Source organism: Erpetoichthys calabaricus, chromosome 5 (assembly GCF_900747795.2).
Source record: "Erpetoichthys calabaricus chromosome 5, fErpCal1.3, whole genome shotgun sequence".
Classification (NCBI taxonomy): Eukaryota; Metazoa; Chordata; class Cladistia; order Polypteriformes; family Polypteridae; genus Erpetoichthys; species Erpetoichthys calabaricus.
This window is the reverse complement of record NC_041398.2, coordinates 27,664,891-27,684,721: the sequence shown is the minus strand read 5'-3', so window position 1 is coordinate 27,684,721 and position 19,831 is coordinate 27,664,891. Positions and strand designations below refer to the sequence as shown.

General features: G+C 39.6%; 1 protein-coding gene and 1 long non-coding RNA gene across 2 annotated transcripts in view; both read right to left on the bottom strand.

Annotated features, from left to right (window-relative positions):
* LOC127527783 (uncharacterized) overlaps nt 1–19,831 on the bottom strand; it is a 497,464-nt gene that overhangs the window by 136,095 nt on the left and 341,538 nt on the right. The gene's annotated exons all lie outside the window — the stretch shown is intronic.
* On the bottom strand, nt 219–16,765 carry LOC114652587 (C-type lectin domain family 2 member F-like). The gene is made up of 5 exons (XM_028802961.2): nt 16,531–16,765; nt 12,735–12,833; nt 11,228–11,379; nt 970–1,085; nt 219–880 (listed from the first exon to the last, which is right to left on the bottom strand). Exons 1-5 carry the CDS (start codon nt 16,634–16,636, stop codon nt 751–753), a joined length of 603 nt encoding a protein of 200 aa, XP_028658794.1. The 5' UTR covers nt 16,637–16,765; the 3' UTR covers nt 219–750.

The following is a 19,831-nucleotide window of genomic DNA, read 5'->3' as shown; positions in this document are numbered from 1 at the left end:
GGAAATGCAAACCTGTATTAATACTTGTGTGCACATTAAAATGTTTTTTTTGTACAATGTACAATACTCTTGACAGTGGAATAGGTTATTCTTAGCCAGTAATTCCAGTGGAAAATGTGGTTAACATCCACTCATGCATGGGGAAAAAAATACCGTTGAATACTGTGAAACCGGGATAATTTAGAAAAATACCATGATATAGAATTTTGGTCATACCGCTCACCCCTATGAGTAGTCAAAATAAAAAGCACAAAAAATAATCATTAATCCAAGAACTCACCACTGCCAAGCACATGTGAATGTGCCACAAGGGTCTGTGGGTTGTCCCCACCTTTTTAGGGCTGAGGGCAGATGTTTGAGGTGATAGGCAGGTGGCCCAGCCACTTGGGGGACCACCCACAAAACACACAGAACACTGCAGAACATACATGGATATAAAGAAATTAAATAATCACTACTGCTATCATAAACAATTAACAAAATAAACATAAAAGTGATATTTGAACCCCAGCTGTGGGGTAACCTTTACTGAAATACAACAGAAGGCTGACTTTAATAGTTTCACTGTGCTAGTATTTGAGTATTAAGTTTAAGTCAAGCAATGTCTGAATAAGAAAGTTACGCATATATCAACAATTAGTGTGCACAGGAAGCTGCAGATCATTTGTTTCAATTCTTTCAGCTGTAATAGAATTCATTCATTGCTAGTCTCCTTTCAGATTATTGTTATGGCAGCACCTCTCGGACACATCATCTGAGATTCCCAACCTTGCTCTTCTTGCAGATCCACTTATTGGGAGTGGTGCATTGGGATGTTTGGAGGCCACTACTTGTTACCAGGACGCAGTGTTGGCTGGGGTCACTGACGTTCAGGTGAAACCTGTCATGACAGATGAATGTGAGAGTCAGACATCAAAGAGGTGAAGCAACAGATTTCTTTGACAATGGCAAAGAGAACATGAAACTCACAAGGTAGTGTTGAGCTTGGCTCCATATACCCAGTGCCATGGCGATGTAGCGTTGCGTCTCTGTAGTCCAATCCAGTAGCTGCTCTCATGAAGTTTGATGTGATCTGAAACTTGCTCCTGTGGGAGACAGAGAGCCATTACTGAGGGGACCAAATAAAGCAGGATGAGGTCCTCAGTCATAGTAGGCAGACAGGCTTTTTGGGATTATTTTCTTGAAGAGTTATTCTTTGCAACACATACACACTGTCACACGCATGCGCATGGGAGGCAGCTAAAGGGCTTGAGTAAGGGCAGTTCCGAGGCATACCGGGATGTGGCAGAGTGCACTGACTCTTTTTCTCCCTTTCCTGTAGACCATTCCCAGAACATTCCACCTGGCTCTCTTGACGTCACTTCCGGGACCGAGCCTATGGAAGGAGACCTTGCCGGCTCCAGCCCCTGTGTTGTCACGTCCGGGCTCGAACCAATGGCTGCAGACCTTCATGAGCCTGACCCCTATGATCTCACTTCCTGTCTTCCCCTTTAAAAGCCTGGACCTTTTCCCTATTCCCTCAGTTCTGTTTTGGACTCGGTTATGTGCACATCAGTGGCGTATTCATTTAAACGACTTTTGCAGCCAGGAAACCAATTATACGGTTGGCTGCCCCAAACCTTTCTATGACTCTGTGTTGAGTTTGTGACAACACATACATTCTCAAATCATCTTAATCCAACTCAGCTAGTGTGTGTTATGGTATAACCAACACTTTATTTTTTGCCCTTTTATTTATTTGGCTTGAAAATGCCAATTACAGTTTTTGTTTTCCTTTCCTCTGACGTCATCTGGATTTAGTTCAACAACAACAACAATATTTATTTCTATAGCAGATTTTCATACAAATTGTGTAGCTCAAAGTGCTTTACAGGATGGAAAAAGACAAAATATAAGAATGAAATTAGACAAAACTAATTAATATAGAATAAAAGTAACGTCCGATGGCCAGGGATGACAGAAAAAAAAAAAAACTCCAGACGGATGAAGAAAAAAACAAAACCTGCAGGGGTTCAGAGGCCACGAGACCACCTAGCCCCCTCTAGGCATTCTACCTAACATAAATTGTCTCAATTAGTCCTCATGATTTTCAGGTTTCATATGGAAGAATTTGATGATGATGATCATGTGGGCCTCTGGCCTTTAATCCATCAATGTAGGGACATCATGGTGCTTTGATCAGGTGGTGGTAGTGGCACAACGATTAAGTAATGGACAGATAGTGCTGGGCTCCATTTATATTAATCACCCTCAGACCTTCTTTTGTCTTTATGTACTCGCTATGTAATTAGTACTGTTTGTGTTTGTATTTTACCTGAAACCTCGTCACAGTGCTCCGTGCCTGCACTCCGTGAAGAGCGCTATACAAAAATAAACTGAACTGAAATAAAATGTTGAATACGTTTATGCTTAGGGCGGCACGGTGGCGCAGTGGGTAGCGCTGCTGCCTCGGAGTTGGGAGATCTGGGGACCTGGGTTCGATTCCCGGGTCCTCCCTGCGTGGAGTCTGCATGTTCTCCCCGTGTCTGCGTGGGTTTCCTCCGGGCCCTCCGGTTTCCTCCCACATTCCAAAGACATGCAGGTTAGGTGGATTGGAGATTCTAAATTGGCCCTAGTGTGTGCTTGGTGTGTGGGTGTGTTTGTGTGTGTCCTGCGGTGGGTTGGCACCTTGCCCAGGATTGTTTCCTGCCTTGTGCCCTGTGTTGGCTGGGATTGGCTCCAGCGTGACCCTGTGTTCGGATTCAGCGGGTTGGAAAATGGATGGATGGATGGATGTTTATGCTTTCTTCTTTTGTATATTCATACTCTGTTTAGTTCTAATGATAGTACAGCTTTCTTTTGACATGAAATGACTAGAGAACCAGAGTCAGAACTGGAAATTCCCAACCCCATAGTGGCAGAAGGCCAAGTGTTCAAGAGTACGTCGCAGACAGTGGAACGAGTCTAGGAGAGAAGGCTTTTACAAGGTGATTCGGGCTACTCACACAGCTTTACAGCCTATGAATGATGATCTGTTGCAAGAGACGGGTGAGCCGATGGCCTGCTAGGAGATCCGCATCATCAAATGTCTGATTGGTTGGTCTTAGGAACCGAGAAAAGGAGAGGACCCCTGAGCCACAAAAATCATGCTTGGAATCCTAGGGGGTCTGACTTCTGTGCTGAGTGGTGTGGTTCCTGTCTTACTACTCAAGTGGAGACTTCCCATATGTATTGAAAAGACACATCTCTGGAATTGCAATACACATGGCCCAGATGGTGGACCTATGACTCACCAATGACACTGGACAATGGACAAGAAACTGGATACTGATTGTGGAAGACACTTGGTGAAGATGGGCTCTCTATGCAGTAAAATGTTCTTCAAACTAGGGGTGTGGCAAATTTCTTTTGACTATGACAACGCCTGAGACACACCCTGACCCCAGGATGAAAAGGGCTTTTTGTGGCCAGGTCCGGTAATTGCAAGAAATTCATATTGTGAAGTGTCTAGAATATTCTGATATTGCACCTAGAATTAACTGAGCCCCTTAGCTGGACTGCTATAAGCCAGATCAAAATGTTTATATTGATTCCATTGGACAGTCTTGTGACATACCCAGTAAATACCTGGCGAGGAGTGATTGCTGCTGGATTTGAAACCATCCTTGTTTAGGTTATGCCATGTTTCTGTTAATTAAAATTTTTCCAAAAACTAAAGAAATGTATTGGTCCATTGATTCTTTGACTCCTGTTTGCTAAATGTAGACTATTCTCTGGAGGTCATGTGTGTAAAGTTCATTACTTCTTAGATTTCACCTAAGGTCTCCACACATACAGCTGTGGCCTTGCTGTAAAGTCCCTTCTAACCTCCTTATCTTCTTGCTGGTGCTGTGTGTGCTAAATGCAGTTTGTTGGAATTTGCTGTGAGCAAAATTTGACTGAGCTGTGTGTGTGTGTGCTTGGGGGAGAAAAAGAGGAACATGGAGAACTCTGGGTAGTGTAGCTTAAATGTAATGAGTGTGACTGTTCCTAGGCTGAATCAACGGTTTTAGAGATTTGAGAAAATTTGGAAGACCAGCATTTTGAAGACTTACACACTGAGCCAGCGGTGTTTGAATGAACCAGAAGTGGTTGAGTATGCTAATTGTAGTTTTTTTTTGTTTTTTTAATTTAAATAAAGGTAGACCAACATGCCTGAATGATGGAAATCCTCTGGTCTGAAAATGTTTTAGCTCCTTTTAATATTAAAATTTAAAATAAATTTTGAATAAACAGTTGCTGAAAATAGATAAATATATTGTGTGCACAAGGTGAAAAATATCTATAGTCAGGTGGACAGATCTTTGAATTAATTTAGGGCAAATGTTACAATTAATTATAAAAATGTATACTATTTAATAAAATGAAATGTAAATATTTGTGAATTGTCTTCTTATAGAGCTTTTTGATAAGTCTAAACTGCAAAGGAAAAATATTTTCTAAACACAAAAAATCTGGCTTATTGTGGAATGTGTGAATGAGGGTTAGATTGAGTATTAATGATGCATATGATGCGTGTGTGTGTATATTCTTATGTGTGTTTATGCATATCATATTGCTAATTTGGCTAATTTGGGATAAAGGTATTGGGAGATATTACGTAAACACTTATAAAAGTTGTTAAATTTACAATTTAAAAAAAAATAAAATAAATTTTCTAGACTGATTTGATATGTTTTTATTATAGTACTCCTTTTAACTACTTCTATGCACAAACTATGGGATGAATAATAAATAGGGATGACATGGTGGTACATGGTGGCACTGCTGCCTTATAAAAATGCGACTAAGGTTTGCACACTGGACAATCCCTACGTAGAGTTTGCATGTTCTCCCCGTATCTGCTTATGTTCCCTTCCACAGTCCAAGGACACGCAGGTTAGGTGACTTGGCTTGAGTGTGTGGATGTGTGTTTACCCAGCGTTGGACTGACACCCATTTTGGGTATTGAAATCTACATAACATTGGCTTGTTTTTCTCCATCATTGATTTGTATCATAGACTGTGTGTGTATTTTGTAATGTGAAATAAAATGCCCTCTGTGTATGGAAGAACATCCATCCATCCATCCATTTTCCAACCCGCTGAATCCGAACACAGGGTCACGGGGGTCGGCTGGAGCCAATCCCAGCCAACACAGGGCACAAGGCAGGGAACCAATCCTGGGCAGGGTGCCAACCCACCGCAGGACACACACAAACACCAAGCACACACTAGGGCCAATTTAGAATCACTAATCCACCTAACCTGCATGTCTTTGGACTGTGGGAGGAAACCGGAGCGCCCGGAGGAAACCCACGCAGACACGGGGAGAACATGCAAACTCCACGCAGGGAGGACCCGGGAAGCGAACCCAGGTCCCCAGATCTCCCAACTGCGAGGCAGCAGCGCTACCCACTGCGCCACCGTGCCGCCCATGGAAGAACATGTCCTGATAATTTGAAATCGAAAATCATAAATGGTGTTAGGTTAGACCAGTGGTTCTCAATCTGTGGGGCGGGCCTCCCTAGGGGAGGCACAAAATAACAAAATGGGAGGCACGAAGATCTGAAAAAAAGAAAACAAGAATCAAAAATATGAAAAATACATCTATTAAAACCAAAACAAATTAACTTAAACTACATTCTGATACTAAAAAAATAAATATAGAGTTAGATAAATGTCGATAAAAGTCAAGTAGGTATAATAAAATATACATCTATGATATATCATTAATTTAAAAAGAACAAAGGTATTAGTGGGCTCCTTTCAAAAAAACGTTGGGGGGGAGGCGCGATTAAAACTGTTATGAAAACTTGGGTCGCAAATACTTAAAGGCTGAGAAATGCTGGGTTAGACTGATTCACAAAAAGATGTTAATTTTGCAAAAATGACATGAATAATAGAACGTTTTATTTTTATTTGCTAACACTTATAAATATTTTAATGCAAAAAGCTGGGAAAGTATATGTTACTTAAATAGCTTAAGGGACTTCATAATGAGAAAAAAAAGTTTTTTGTATATGTAAGTTGTTTATTAGCATCAGACATTCTGAAATCCCTGTAATTTAAAAAAAATGGGTTAAAGCCTGAGAATAAACATGGAAATGTGGAGCCTAAATGTTTATGCTAATTCCAATTTTTCCTAAAGCTAAACTTTAAATAGTACCCTTAAACTTGGACCTTTACATAAACAGTGGAATAATCTAATATGCGAAGTCAACTGTTGCAGCTAAACACGAAGACCCAACTGCCTCCTACCTTCTATTGCTTTCTTAATCTGTTGGTCATTTCATTCTTTTTTAAAATGTGTCTTTTCACTATCCTCTTTTTTTTAAAATGTTTGTTCTATTTTAATTTGATTTTATTGTACAGCACTTTGGTTGACGGTGGTTGTCTTTTAAATGTGCTATATAAATAAATATGACTTAAAGAAATGGACTGGTCCAGTGATTCTCCTCTAACCCCTGTTGTTCTCTGGAGGACGCAGGCGCAGTGTTACCTTTGCTTATGTGTTCTGACTGCTCCTTATCTTCAAAAGAGTAAATATGGAGAGAAGACATAAATTAAGGAAGATAAGCATGCTTGAATGATGGAAATCCGCTGGTCTGAAAATTTTTTTTTTTTTATAATATTCTATGACAACAGCCAGGCGGAATCATAGCAGCGTGAGGGGTCAGAGCCTATCCCAGCAGCAACTTGGAGCAAAAACGTGGACAGGGCATTAGTGTATCCATTGGCACACAAATACATACACCTGAGCAGGTGCCAACTTGCCTAACCGGTATCTCTATAGGAGTGTCAGAGTAATCCTTTGCATACACAATAAAAAAGTGTGCAGATGTTATGGACGGAAATAAAATCATATTTTCATTTTTTTTAAATTTTTTGCTTACTTGATTTAATTTGCGATGGGTGGTTTGTGAACACTTTGTTCTTTCTGAATGACTTTTTTCAGTGAATCATATGAACCAATTTGTAAGCACAGACACATTGATTCAGGGGATCTTAACAGGAGTGCTAAAGCACATGCATGTTCTTCCTGCATGATATTGTCAGCGTCGTTCATTTCACTGATACATGTTTAAAGAACTGCCTGAATCAAGAGTCTTAACACATTTAATTTGTGAATGGGTCACTACTCCTGAATTGGTCTTACAATTTCATTCATTTCATCTGAAAATGAGTCACTGCCTGAGTTAGTTCATTGGTACTCCTTTATTTAATTCGTCACTACCTGAGAACCAGTTTAATGATGCTCATTTATTTGATACACAAATGAATCATTATAGGTTACACAATTCTCATTCACTCGTGATTCTGTAACAAAATGTTTTACTCTCATTATGCATGTTAAATGTGTTATCATGCATTGTGTATGGAAACATGACAATGGCATATGAACTAAATGGTTAAATATATAATAAACCAGTAACGGCGCACTGCACGATAACGTACCATGAATACACTTGACTTCAGCGTTTCTAGTTTTCATACTTTTTCTCTGTACGTTTAGCATTCGTTTGCTCAGAGGTTGATGTGCTTGTTGCTTCCTTAGCAGCTCTGCTTATCTCCACCCTAGCGGCCCGCTTCTTCTCTTCTTTCGTTGGCATCTTTTCGCGTTAAAACTGACTAAGTCAGTGTTTGTGTTGCACTTACTTAATGCATTTTCCTTAATTTTTCACTTAAGCTGGCACTTAAGTCTTCAATCTGCCTCAAGAATGATTTGAGATATGAAGAGGTAAGGGAACTGACGGCAAGGGATGAGAACGGGTTCTGTACGCGTGCGCTGCACGGCTGCCCTGCTGGCTGCTTCCGAGTGTTGATTCTACAAAAAAATAAAATTAAATTAAAAAGAGGAATAACCTTGGAGGTCAATCATCACCCCGAAAATGGATAGTAGACGTCACGTAGTATATTCGTACCAAATTTCAGGTCAAAAGTTCAAATGGTTCGCGAGCTACAGGTGATTTAAAATCCTGGCTAGACACATGGACAGCCACAGTAGCGTATTATATAAGAAGATTATCTTTAAATAATATTACTTTTATATATAATCACTAATATATAAATTAATAAACAATGATATTATTTATAAACACACCCATAAATATATACAGTATATCAAAATAATACACCAGATTGCGGAGGAATAAAACAAATCAAATGAATTGATTCATTTAAATGGTAGTTAGAAAGAATCAAATCCGTAAGGTGAATCCTGATGCCCATCAATAGACTCAATGTGTTGTATGTGAAACAACCATGAATGAAGTGTCTTTAAAACCGTGTGAGAACAATTACACAGCTCACCAAGTGTCACATTTCTACACCAATCCAACACCTCATGAAGGAGGCATTCACATTAGGGGCAAGTGATTTTGAACTGAAAAGATCTGAGGTGTTCTCGTTAATCTGGTCCGACAGACAGCAAGCTTCTGTTTACGATGGACCATTTAGAGTTGAAAAGACTGCATGTCTGTAAAATAAACATAGCCTGATGCAAGAGAAAAACCTTTCCTTAGCATCAGATTATACATTGGCATTCAACGGCATCAATGGAAGAATGGTAAATGTGAATGATATGTTGTTGGAGGTAATGTGTGTGCTGTCTGTTCTTTAATAACGGCAATAGTGTAGGAGTTGATGTAAGCTTGAAAGAATTGCCAATGATAATGAAGAGCCACAAGAGATGCAGATTTTAATACTCAAAGCACTCAAATCAACAAATCTGCTTAAAAACACCAGTAGGTACACAGGTGAGGCTGTACAACATTCGCTTTCTGTCTGCATGTCTAAACAAATAACTGAAAGAAATATAACATTACTGCCTAATTGAAAATGTAAATATGCCATCACAAAGTAGCTGAAGTGTTTTAACACATTGTATATCCATTGACCACAATGCTTATCGGGTGGCACGGTGGCGCAGTGGTAGCGCTGCTGCCTCGCAGTAAGGAGACTTGGGTTCACTTCCTGGGTCCTCCCTGCGTGGAGTTTGCATGTTCTTCCCGTGTCTACGTGGGTTTCCTCCAGGTGCTCTGGTTTCCTCCCACAGTCCAAAGACATGCAGGTTAGATGCATTGCCGATCCTAAATTGTCCCTAGTGTGTGCTCTGCGGTGGGCTGCCCGGGATTTGTTCCTGCCTTGCGCCCTGTGCTGGCTGGGACTGGCTCCAGCAGACCCCCGTGACCCTGTAGTTAGGATATAGCAGGTTGGATGATGACTGACTGACTGACAATGCTTATCTAAAGTCAATTTGCTGTTCTTATGTCAAATAGTGATGTAATGGTTAAAGTGGAAGAAAGATATCATAGCAGAGTCACTTCCTAAACGTCTAAAGCCTACTGTGGTCTAAGTGTGTGCCTGTCTGTCTGTCTCCACTATAGAACTGCTCATTGCAACGTGAAAATTAATTATTAAGCTTCAATTATCTTTTGCTACTGAACTACTGAGTGGACTGCAGCAATTTCAGCTTCTCTCAGTGTCAAGTCTTTTGTTCAGTCTCTTTTGCGCTTTTCCTAAAATCCTGATGGTGGTTTAAAATGCACGGACTGGAGAAACTGGGGGAAGGAGTTTTAGGATGAAGCCCTGTGGGTGCAGCTTTTGCAGTGCAGTGTAGGTTTTTTGCTGATATTCATTATACACTTTTTTTTTTGTACAGACGTGTGTTCTTGTTTGAGAACCATGCCTGGCCCAATGAGACTAGTGTCCTCCCTATACCATGGCTCAGCTACGTGCAGCCTGAAATTTTCAGTTCCACCTTGGGGGCTTGAAGGAAGGAGATCTCTAAAGTGACCCTCTGATTGATCATTTAAAAGGGTGCATAAATTTGTAAATCTTATATCTTTGAAGTACCCCTCACCTTTATTTGTGTATTTATTTATTTAGCAGGCACATTTATCAAGGAGACCTACAAAGAACGTTATAATATTTACAGAATGAATGTGCAAGCATCAAAGCAACAGAGAACAAGATAAAAAAAAAAATGAGCACAAGGGAGTAGAACTACTACACAAATATACCTACAACTACACTAAGATACAAATTAGTATCTTAATCTCTTTGTCAGTACAACAGCAGTTGTCCTGTAGGGGAGACTCTAAGCAGATCCAACATATTTAATGAAAAGACTCCTAAACATTAGTAAATTGGGTGCAGTATGAATGGATAAAAAGGGAGATCATTCCACAGCTTTGAAGCAAGAGCGGAAAAACATTGTCCAGTCTTGGCACATCTGGCAAGAGGAGGAATGGTGAGTAGACAGGCAGAGGCATAAATCAACTTGATTATTTAACTTAAATGTGATTTGCCCATTGAACAAAAATTGGAAATTTATGAATATTCATTTGTGTTTCTGCTTTCCGTACTGAGTATTTAATGTTGAGATATATTTTAATCTTGTCGTTTGGCAATTGTACTGCATGACGAGATGTTGATAGATTTTCATTTTGTGTAATTTTTTTTTTTTAATTTCAATATTTGGCTGCCATTTCACCATCACTGGTACCTGAAGCCTAATACATTTTGAAATGCAGTTTCCTTCACTCCCTCACATGAAGTATACTAGAGACCATCTCTTTCCACAGCTGCTGGTTCTCTCCACGATCTTCTCTCTACCTTGTCCATTGTGTATACGTTCATTTCACCATTACTGCCTCATCCCTGGTCTTCTTTGGTAAGAAGCAACACCATCTGCACTCAATCTACTCAACTATGTGAGCCAACCCAGACCAAGATCCTTCCTGAGACTTGGTAGTGGCCATGAACCCAGGCCAATGGATTTAAGCAGAGGAGCAGGTACTCTTCAGTCTTTATCATCTCTCTGTCTCTCGCACACACACTCACCTACTGTGTGGCTTATCAGGATGTCTCTTCCTCTTCTAACAGTGTTTGTTCATATTGTCTCTCTGCCTGTCTGCTCACCATTCCGCCTCTTGCCAGATGTGCTCTCTGTCTCATGCTCTTCCCATTTTGATAGCATCTTTCCCCCAGGTTCGTATGGCCACACCAGAAATTTCATAGCAAAAACATCCCCGATATGAGGTACTTGCCTGCCAAAACCTAATGACTTACTGTGAAATAATAATGAAGATGACTTGGAGCCAGTTACCAGCAATCACTTGGACACCACTTGATTTTGAAAAACTCAGAAATTATATCTGTTTTTTTTTTCTCCAGAAAATGAAGAAGAGGACTGCAGAACTTTGGAAATGCGATCAACTCTTACCAACATTTCACTATCCTGGAAAATAGCAAGTGTCATTTGGTGCTCCATGCAGGACTGGTTACTGAGCTTCCAAGAATTCTTTTCAATGGAGAAGAGGTAACTTCTGTCCCCGGAAGACTTGTAAGTGGCATTGGGTAGCACATCTGAAACACCTCCCAAAAAAAGAGTAAAACAATGTCATCTTAAAGACCACCATCCTGTGCTGCCTAACTACACTTACTTTACACAACCACTTTGCAGTCTTCAATTTCCTGCAGACAGACTCTTCTGCATAGGATTTAATCTACTTGTGTGAATCTTCCTCCACTCTTGTATGTCAGCATGTGTTCCTCCCTTTTCTTAAAATACCTATTTACCATAGCCATGTCCATCCTTTTTGCAAAATCCATTGCCATCTGACTTTCTGCATTTCTCTCCTTGACACCATACCTACCCATCACCTCCTGGTCTCCACTGTTCCATTCACCAACATGTCCATTGAAATCCGCTCCAATCACCACTTTCTGTTCCTTGGGTACACTGTTCATCACTTCATCCAACTCACTCCATAAATCTTCTTTCTCATCCATCGTACACCCAACTTGTGGGGCATATGCATTAACAACACTCATCATCACACCTTCATTTTCCAGCTTCATAATCATCACTCTGTCCGACACTCTGTTTACCACTCTTTTTACCTCCAAAACACTCTTGACATACTGTTCCTTCAGGATAACCCCTACCCCAGTTATCCTCCCATCCATTGTAGAACAATTTGAACCTGCCTCCGGTCCACCTGGCCTTATTCCCCTTCCATCTGGTCTCTTGCACACACAATATATCAACCTTCCTTCTCTCCATAATATTGGCTAACTCTTTCCCTTTACCAGTCATACTGCCAACATTCAAAGTGACTACCCTCAGTTCCACTCTCTTTACCTTCCTCCTCTCCTCCTGCCTCTTCTTCTCCTTTGGCTGTGTTGGCAGTAACAAAACAAAACTAACTCCTTTACACTGGTTCTGAAACCTCAAATTTCTTTGATCAATGTTACAAGAGTTTACCAGAGAACATGGCACCTGACATGGCTTTCATTGCCTGCTTGGAAAAAAATAAGTTTACCTTTTGGAGATGGAAGTGATTCTCGGTATGGGAACCAACAAAAAAATCACCTTTTCAAATTTCTGATGCAACCTTAAATTTATCAGATGGGTTGGTGCACAAGAACCATTTACTAAAGGTGAATTTCAGTTGATGAAAATGAAGACCCCAAGTCTTGACCCCTGAATTATTAACTGTACCGGCATGTGCTTGTCTGTTTTGTTGGTTCTGTATGCTTCTCCTTGAAGCTCTATGATTAATTTTTACTCCCAGGGATTGACCCATTATGAAGATCACCATTGTACAAGCATACTGTGAACACTAAATGAGCTCCACTTCCGCAGTGAAGGAAGATTCCCAATTTTTAATAGAGACTTCAAGTCTATGATGGAAAAATCAGGAAGCTGTATTTAGATTCAGACTCACCACGTTTTGGCTGAAACACCACAATGATTGCCAAGCCACAAAAGGCTGCCAAGGAAGTTAGGATTAGACAATTTTTAAGGACAACTCCTCGTCCAGGTCCTACAGAAATAATAAAAAAAAAAAAAAAACGACTAAAAGCTTAAATTGTAGTAATATAAACACACCCTTTGGTAGTTGAGACATTATTTTTAGGATGTTGTTACTCTAACATCAGTTATGTCAATGGTGCTGCTGCTGCCCTGCTTGTTGGCTACTATGACACCATATGGTGCCGGGAATGTGTAGCATGTGGTCATGGAGTTGAGATGTATGCTAAGAGGCACCTCAGCTATGTTCTGTGATGAACCAAAGTTTTTGAAACCTATAATCTTGATTTGTTTTCATTTTTAAACATGTGTTCATTTAATCTTGCATATCTGTTTGTTGCTTTTCTGGTCATATCATTTTGTGCTCTGTGGTTTGGGTGGTCACCATCATATTGTGTCATTGCAGGGTCATGGCCATTCTGTTTGTAGTTGTTATGCTTGTTTCTGGTTACATTACATGTTGTTCTATTATGTAGAGAGGTTTTTTGGATCTTTAAACTCAATGTAACATAGCTTCAATGAACAGAATTATATGATATACTTTCTCATTTTGGGCCTTGCACACTGCTTCATTTCTACTGAGCTTTACTCCTGTCTTATATTTGGATTTGTTGAGAGACCTAAGGTAGATGTTCATTACTGATATACTGTTCATCATACATCAGTAGTACTGTTTTCATGCTTTTCACTTTCTTTTCATGCTTTGCTCCCTTATTTTATATCTTCTCAGTTAATCCAATAGTTATACTGTTTTGTTGCATATAATTAAGTCCATGCAAGTATTGTAAACTTTTACTTCACCACATTTACTTATGCATATGTACAATTTTGTCAAAAACCTTCACTATATAATTTTTTTTCATGTGGCTCTGACACAGTATCTTTTTCTTGATGTCTTCCTTTATCTATGGATATACGAGAATGAGGAAGGCCTTTAATCCTTTATCATTGATCTCACACTTTAGTTTCACTGTAATTGTGTAAAAAATGTATCCTGTATTCTGTCCAAATAAGTGCCTTCATCACATCAAAGTCTTGTCCTTCATGAAAGACTTATGTTTGTATGTAATGTCTTTTCAAATCAAATTTTATTTGTCAAACACAATTATATACTGTACAATATATAGTGTGAGGGATGAACTGGCGTCCCAGTCGATAAGGACCATACCCCTTTACCTGACCAGGAGGCCTTACTGAAGGTTAGGGACGGAATAACAATATCTAATTTCAGTGGCAGAACCCACATGTGGAAGGATGTTATGGCAGCTACAATGGAGCTGGTGTCCTAACAGCCACTGAGCGACACCTGGAATGGACTTGGGAACAGGGAAGGACAGCACAGAAGGCTACAGTGTGCTATAGCCCTCCACTCAGCTCAGGGAGTTGGAGTTGGGAGGAGGAAGACAACACTCACCTGGAGGAGTAAAACACGGATCAGAAAGGAAGAAGGGAAGGATTGTAAAGTTGTGATTTGAGAAACAGACCTGTGGAAATGTATTTTGTCTAATAAAAATATCTTTACTTGATCCCGGATGTCTCTGTGTAGTTGTGTCTGGAGTTTTGGGGCTTAGTGATGCCCCCTGCAGGCCACAGTAGTGAAATCCGTAGTTACTAAACTCTAAAACTGTGTATTAGATTAATATTACAAACATAATAGTGAATAATTAATTAATATAAACATACACACACGATATATGAAAATTAACAATATGGAATCATGTTGCTCTAGTAACTGTCCTCTATTAGGATGTGGATGGGCTGTGGGCAGAAGCTCCTTCTCACATCTCTGAGCTTGTCATCAGTAAGTTGTAGTGGTTCCCTGACCACAGCACAGAGAAGAGGTCTTCCTTGGGATGCCTGGTATCACTAATAATTTTCTTTACCCTGGTCTGATATTGTTTGGTGTCCTGGAAATTAGAGTGAACACCCAGTGATGTGTTGAGGAGACTACACCACTCTCTGCAGAACCATGTGGCTTCTACACCAGGCAGTAATATTTCCTGTCAGTATGCTTAAGATGGTGGATGTGTAGAATTTCTTTACTAAATGGGTGGGCAGAATGAAATCCCTGAGTTGATAAAGATGTTGTCAGGGCCTCGGTGATGTGTAAACTGAGGTATCTGAGATAAACTGTTCACCCTCCTCCTCAACCTGTTGTTAATTCTGAATGGGTGATAGTGCCTTTGCTGTGTTCTCCCAAAGTCCACAATCAGCTCCTTATTCTTGCCAACACTCAGCAGAAGGCTGGTACTCTGTCACCAGTGCAACAGACTCTAAGCTTTATCCAGGTAAGCCTTCTCATTGTTGATTAAGATAAGGCACACCACAACTGTGTCATCAGCAAACTTAACAATGATGTCAGAGGCATGTGCAGCCATGCAGTCATAGGAATAGAGGGAAAACAGCAGAGGACTCAGAACACAGTCCTGTGGAGCCCCTGTGTTGAGGGTGAAGGATGATAAACTGCTTGGGGTCTGCCTGTCTAAAAGTTAAAAACCCAGCTATTTGTGTTTGGACGGCACATCTGGAAACAGATGTCTGCTTAGGAGAGACCTTGTTGATGTTGCAGTGCTCACTTTTGCAGGCTAAACGGCTAAATCTATAGCATAACATAAATATATATATATATATATATATATATATATATTGTTCTCTCTCAATCTCTCTATTTTTATATACTTTATATATATATATATATATATATATATATATATATATATATATATATATATATATATATATTGCGGCAGACAGCTGGAGCTCCTGCACAGATGGAACACCTGGAGGATAGAAGGTCTGAGGGAGAGACAGTACCTCCCTCGCGACACAAGATGTTAGCCCCCCTGGTTTGCATCAGGGCCACGGGATTGGAGCTTAGAAGCTCAACCCTTTTGGGCCTGTGGCCACCACCAGGGGGAGTCTGGATGGTTTCACAGCCATGGACTGCAGCACTTCCGCCACACCAGGAAGTGCTGCAGGAAGGTTATCAATGAGTATAACCGTGTAGAGAGCACTAACTATTTACATTTGGTTGTACCAAAGATTTTTTTTTTTGTTTTTGTGTTCAATTAAACAAGCATTTGCTGGTCTGGCACCACAAGAATTCTTACACCTCATATATATATACATATACATATGTAGATAGATAGATAGATAGATGTTGAAGGCACTACAGATAAATAAACAGGATACCTTTACATATTTTCCTTTTCTCAGTAAAGAATTACTTTTTTTAAATTTTGCTGTTCTTTTTGCTTTGGGTTGGAAGAACTACAGAAGTTTCATTTATTTTATAGGTAAAGAACTGAACATAAGAGGAGGTCAGTTTTGGACTTTCTTGTTGAACTTTTGCTGACATCATAGATTTAAATACAGTAAAATGATGATTATTCAATGAGCCATTTGCAATGTTTATCATTTATATAATATCATTTATGCATATTGTATAAATAAAGCTAACAAAAAAAAAATTAGCTTCTTGTTTGTAACTCCTTCACTGAATTCTAATGGACATAGCATGACTCATCCTGCCATGAAAAGCTAACTATTTTAACCAAAAATATATAATTAAATGTGAAATCTATAATTTAGCTTAAAACCCTGCAAAAGCCAAGAGGCTGTCATAAAATCAGTAATGAATACTCCTAACATTTCTTGAATTTTTATGCAAGTCCTTACCCCTTAACCTAATCTGATGGAGTGACACGCACCTCTGGAGTGTCCTCTTTTGGGCCTTTTCTTCTTCTCTATATTGTCTTCTTTTTCCGATGACAAGCTGACATCCATTTGTTTTTCACTTTGAATCTCCTCTTCCATGCTTATTATCTCAAGTGACACTCTGGCTGTTTGAAGATCTTTCTTCTTGTGCTCTGTGGTTGCACTTAGGACGTTTCATCTGTGAATGTGGTGTCTGTGGTTTTGACACACTGTGTTTCTAAACATCCTCTTGTTCTGCTTTTTTGCATTGTCATGGTTTGTAGTCTTCTAAAGAGGAGAGCCAGAGAGAAAAAATAATGGTTCCGATTGGTAGTAAGTAAATACAGAAATGGCATCATATCATTACAAGGCACAGTCATCGACTAACTTAGAGATGTTGTACAAAGTATCACATACATACTGTATTTTAGATATGGAAAAGAAAACTGGATTATCTAGAGAAAACCCTGCAAAAACATCTAAATGCATAGTGAATGGACCAGGACTTGAACCTGGTCCTATTTGGCATGTACTGTTTACATGTAAAATAATTCAAATTAAAATAATTTATGTGTGTGTGTGTCTGTATATATAAACAGGCATCACCTGTATAGTGGACAGGAAACAAACCCCGGGCAGGGCACCAGCCCACTGCAGGACACAGACACACACACACACACACACACACACACACACACCAAGCACACACTAGGGACAATTTAGAACCGGCAATGCACCTAACTTGCATATCTTTGGACTGTGGGAGGAAACCGGAGCACCCAGAGGAAACCCACGCAGACACGGGGAGAACATACAAGCTCCACCTGGGAGGACCCGGGAAGCAAACCCGGGTCTTCTAACTGTGAGACAGCAGCGCTACCCACTGCACCACCGTGCCACCCCAACATGTCAAATCCATCCATCCATCCATTGTCTCCCGCTTATCCGAGGTCGGGTCGCGGGGGCAGCATCTTGAGCAGAGATGCCCAGACTTCCCTCTCCCCATGTCAAATCTTTATGCATAATTAAAACATAACATTCAGCCATGGCACTGTATAAAGGAAGTCATTTGTAACTAGAAATGTGAAAATGAACATGAATAAACTACTTTATAGTGCTCTATTTAAGCTAAACCAACTATTTACAAACTATAACTATTCAACATGGTAGATAGGTCATACGAAAAGATAATTTCCTCTCGGGGATCAGCAAAGTATATTAAATCAAAATAACAAAAATCAAAAACTTGCATTAAATAATTAATCAATGTTTCACTGGCACTGCAATTCATCAGGAAAACTCCAGCCCTGCTTTCCAACAAATTTGCCTTGAGACGCCAAGAGAGATTTTAACTCTCTTTTAGGTGCTTCTTTTATAAATGTTACATTTTAACAACATTTAGCCACAGAAATTCCACCAGATACACAAATCAATCAATGCCATTTTTACATCACTTGAATTGCATTCTACTGTGTATGAAAGCTATTGAGCCGCCACAAGCCTACTTAAGCAACACTTTTAATAGCATGACATTGTAAATTGCCTTTAAAAAACACATATTTATTGTAGTCTACTAACACATGTAATTGCATTAAATGATCACTGTTATTTTTTAACATGACTCATTGCTACAAATATTTCATATACAAAAATGGGATAAGTAACTAAGAAAAGTGATGTGCTCCAACTTTGATATCAAATAACAAAGTGCCTGAACGCACCTGAATGTTAAATCATTTTTCAACTTGTTTATATTGTTGTAAGCACACTTTGGCAGTCTCACCGCCTTTTTTCTAACAGCTTTCTTTCTTTTATACACAGCTTTCTTCCATCATTATACACAGAATTGAGATGTGGTGTCTCGCAGGGCTCAGTACTGGGACCTTTACTGTTTTCACTGTACATGCTTCCACTGGGATCTCTCATTAGGAAACATAATGTTAATTTTCACTCGTATGCAGATGACACCCAGTTATACCTTTCATTTAAATCAAATGAAGTTTCTTTGATGTTGTCTTTAATTAGTTGTGTTAGTGAATTAAAGGAGTGGATGAATGAGAACTACTTGTCTTTAAACACCGATAAAACAGAGATGTTAATTGTTGGAGAGAATAACGCTGATCACAACAATATTTTGTCATCATTTAACTCAGTTGGAATCACCATTAATTTTACTGAATCAGCCCGCAATCTAGGAGTGATCTTTGGCTCTAGCATGTCATTTAAAGCGCATATTACAAAGTTGTCCAAATCCGGTTTCTTCCATCTTAAAAATGTTGGGAAATTAAGGTGCTTTCTAAATAAACAGGATTCTGAGAAATTAATTCATGCATTTATTTCTAATAGGACTGACTACTGCAATGCGGTGTTCACTGGATGTTCAAACTGTTCTTTATACAGCCTCCAGTTAATCCAAAATGCTGCCTCAAGAATTATTACAACAACAAGAAAATACAAACACATAACTCCAGTTCTAAAATCCATACACTGGCTTCCGGTTAAGTTTAGGGCAGATTTCAAAATCCTCCTTTTAACATATAAAGCATTAAATGGCCAAAGTCCGGCTTACTTGTCTGAACTTATCATGACTTACAAACCACAGCGCACATTAAGATCTCAAGATGCTGGTCTGTTTATGATTCCAAGGATTAATAAAATAACAATGGGAGGTCGAGCTTTTAGTTAGAGGGCCCCTAAACTGTGGAACGGTCTGCCTGCTACTATAAAAGGTGCCCCTTCGGTCTCAGCTTTTAAATCCTAGTTGAAGACTCACAACTTCAGTTTAGCACACCCTGACTAGAGCTGCTGATTAACTGTACAGACTGCATCTCTGTTGTTAGTCATTAGCACTAAAACATAAGTAACATGATAGTTATAATTTTTACTAACCCTCATCTATTCTGTTTCTCTTCTAGGTACTCAAATGTGGCACTTGGTGCCACGACCAACCTGCCAAGTTGTTTTGCCTGCCTAAGGTAAAGCATCTATGATGGAGGATTGCAGGAATCGTGAGAAGAGGGGTCCTTTCATTGGACTGGCTGGCTCAGCGCTTTCTCAGCTGTGGAATGGCCAAATGGGGGAGGCAGCTTGATGGATGAGGTTTCCAGGACTCTAAACAAATCCAAATCATATTATGTGATATCATCTACTGTTAAATTCTGGTCCATACTTGTAAATTTTTTATTTTTATACTGTATTGAGGATTTGTTCTGTTCTGTGTATTGTATTGTATTGACCCCCTTCTTTTTGACACCCACTGCATGCCCCAACCTACCTGGAAAGGGGTCTCTCTCTGAACTGCCTTTCCCAAGGTTT

Coding starts and splice junctions, on each gene's coding strand:
- LOC114652587 (XM_028802961.2), bottom strand. CDS start 16,636: ATGGAAGAGGAGATTCAAAGTGAAAAACAAATGGATGTCAGCTTGTCA. Junction 11,380..12,734: donor GGTGTTTCAGCCAAAACGTG/GTGAGTCTGAAT, acceptor TTTTTTTGGGAG/GTGTTTCAGATGTGCTACCC. Junction 881..969: donor GCCAAGCTCAACACTACCTT/GTGAGTTTCATG, acceptor CTGTCATGACAG/GTTTCACCTGAACGTCAGTG.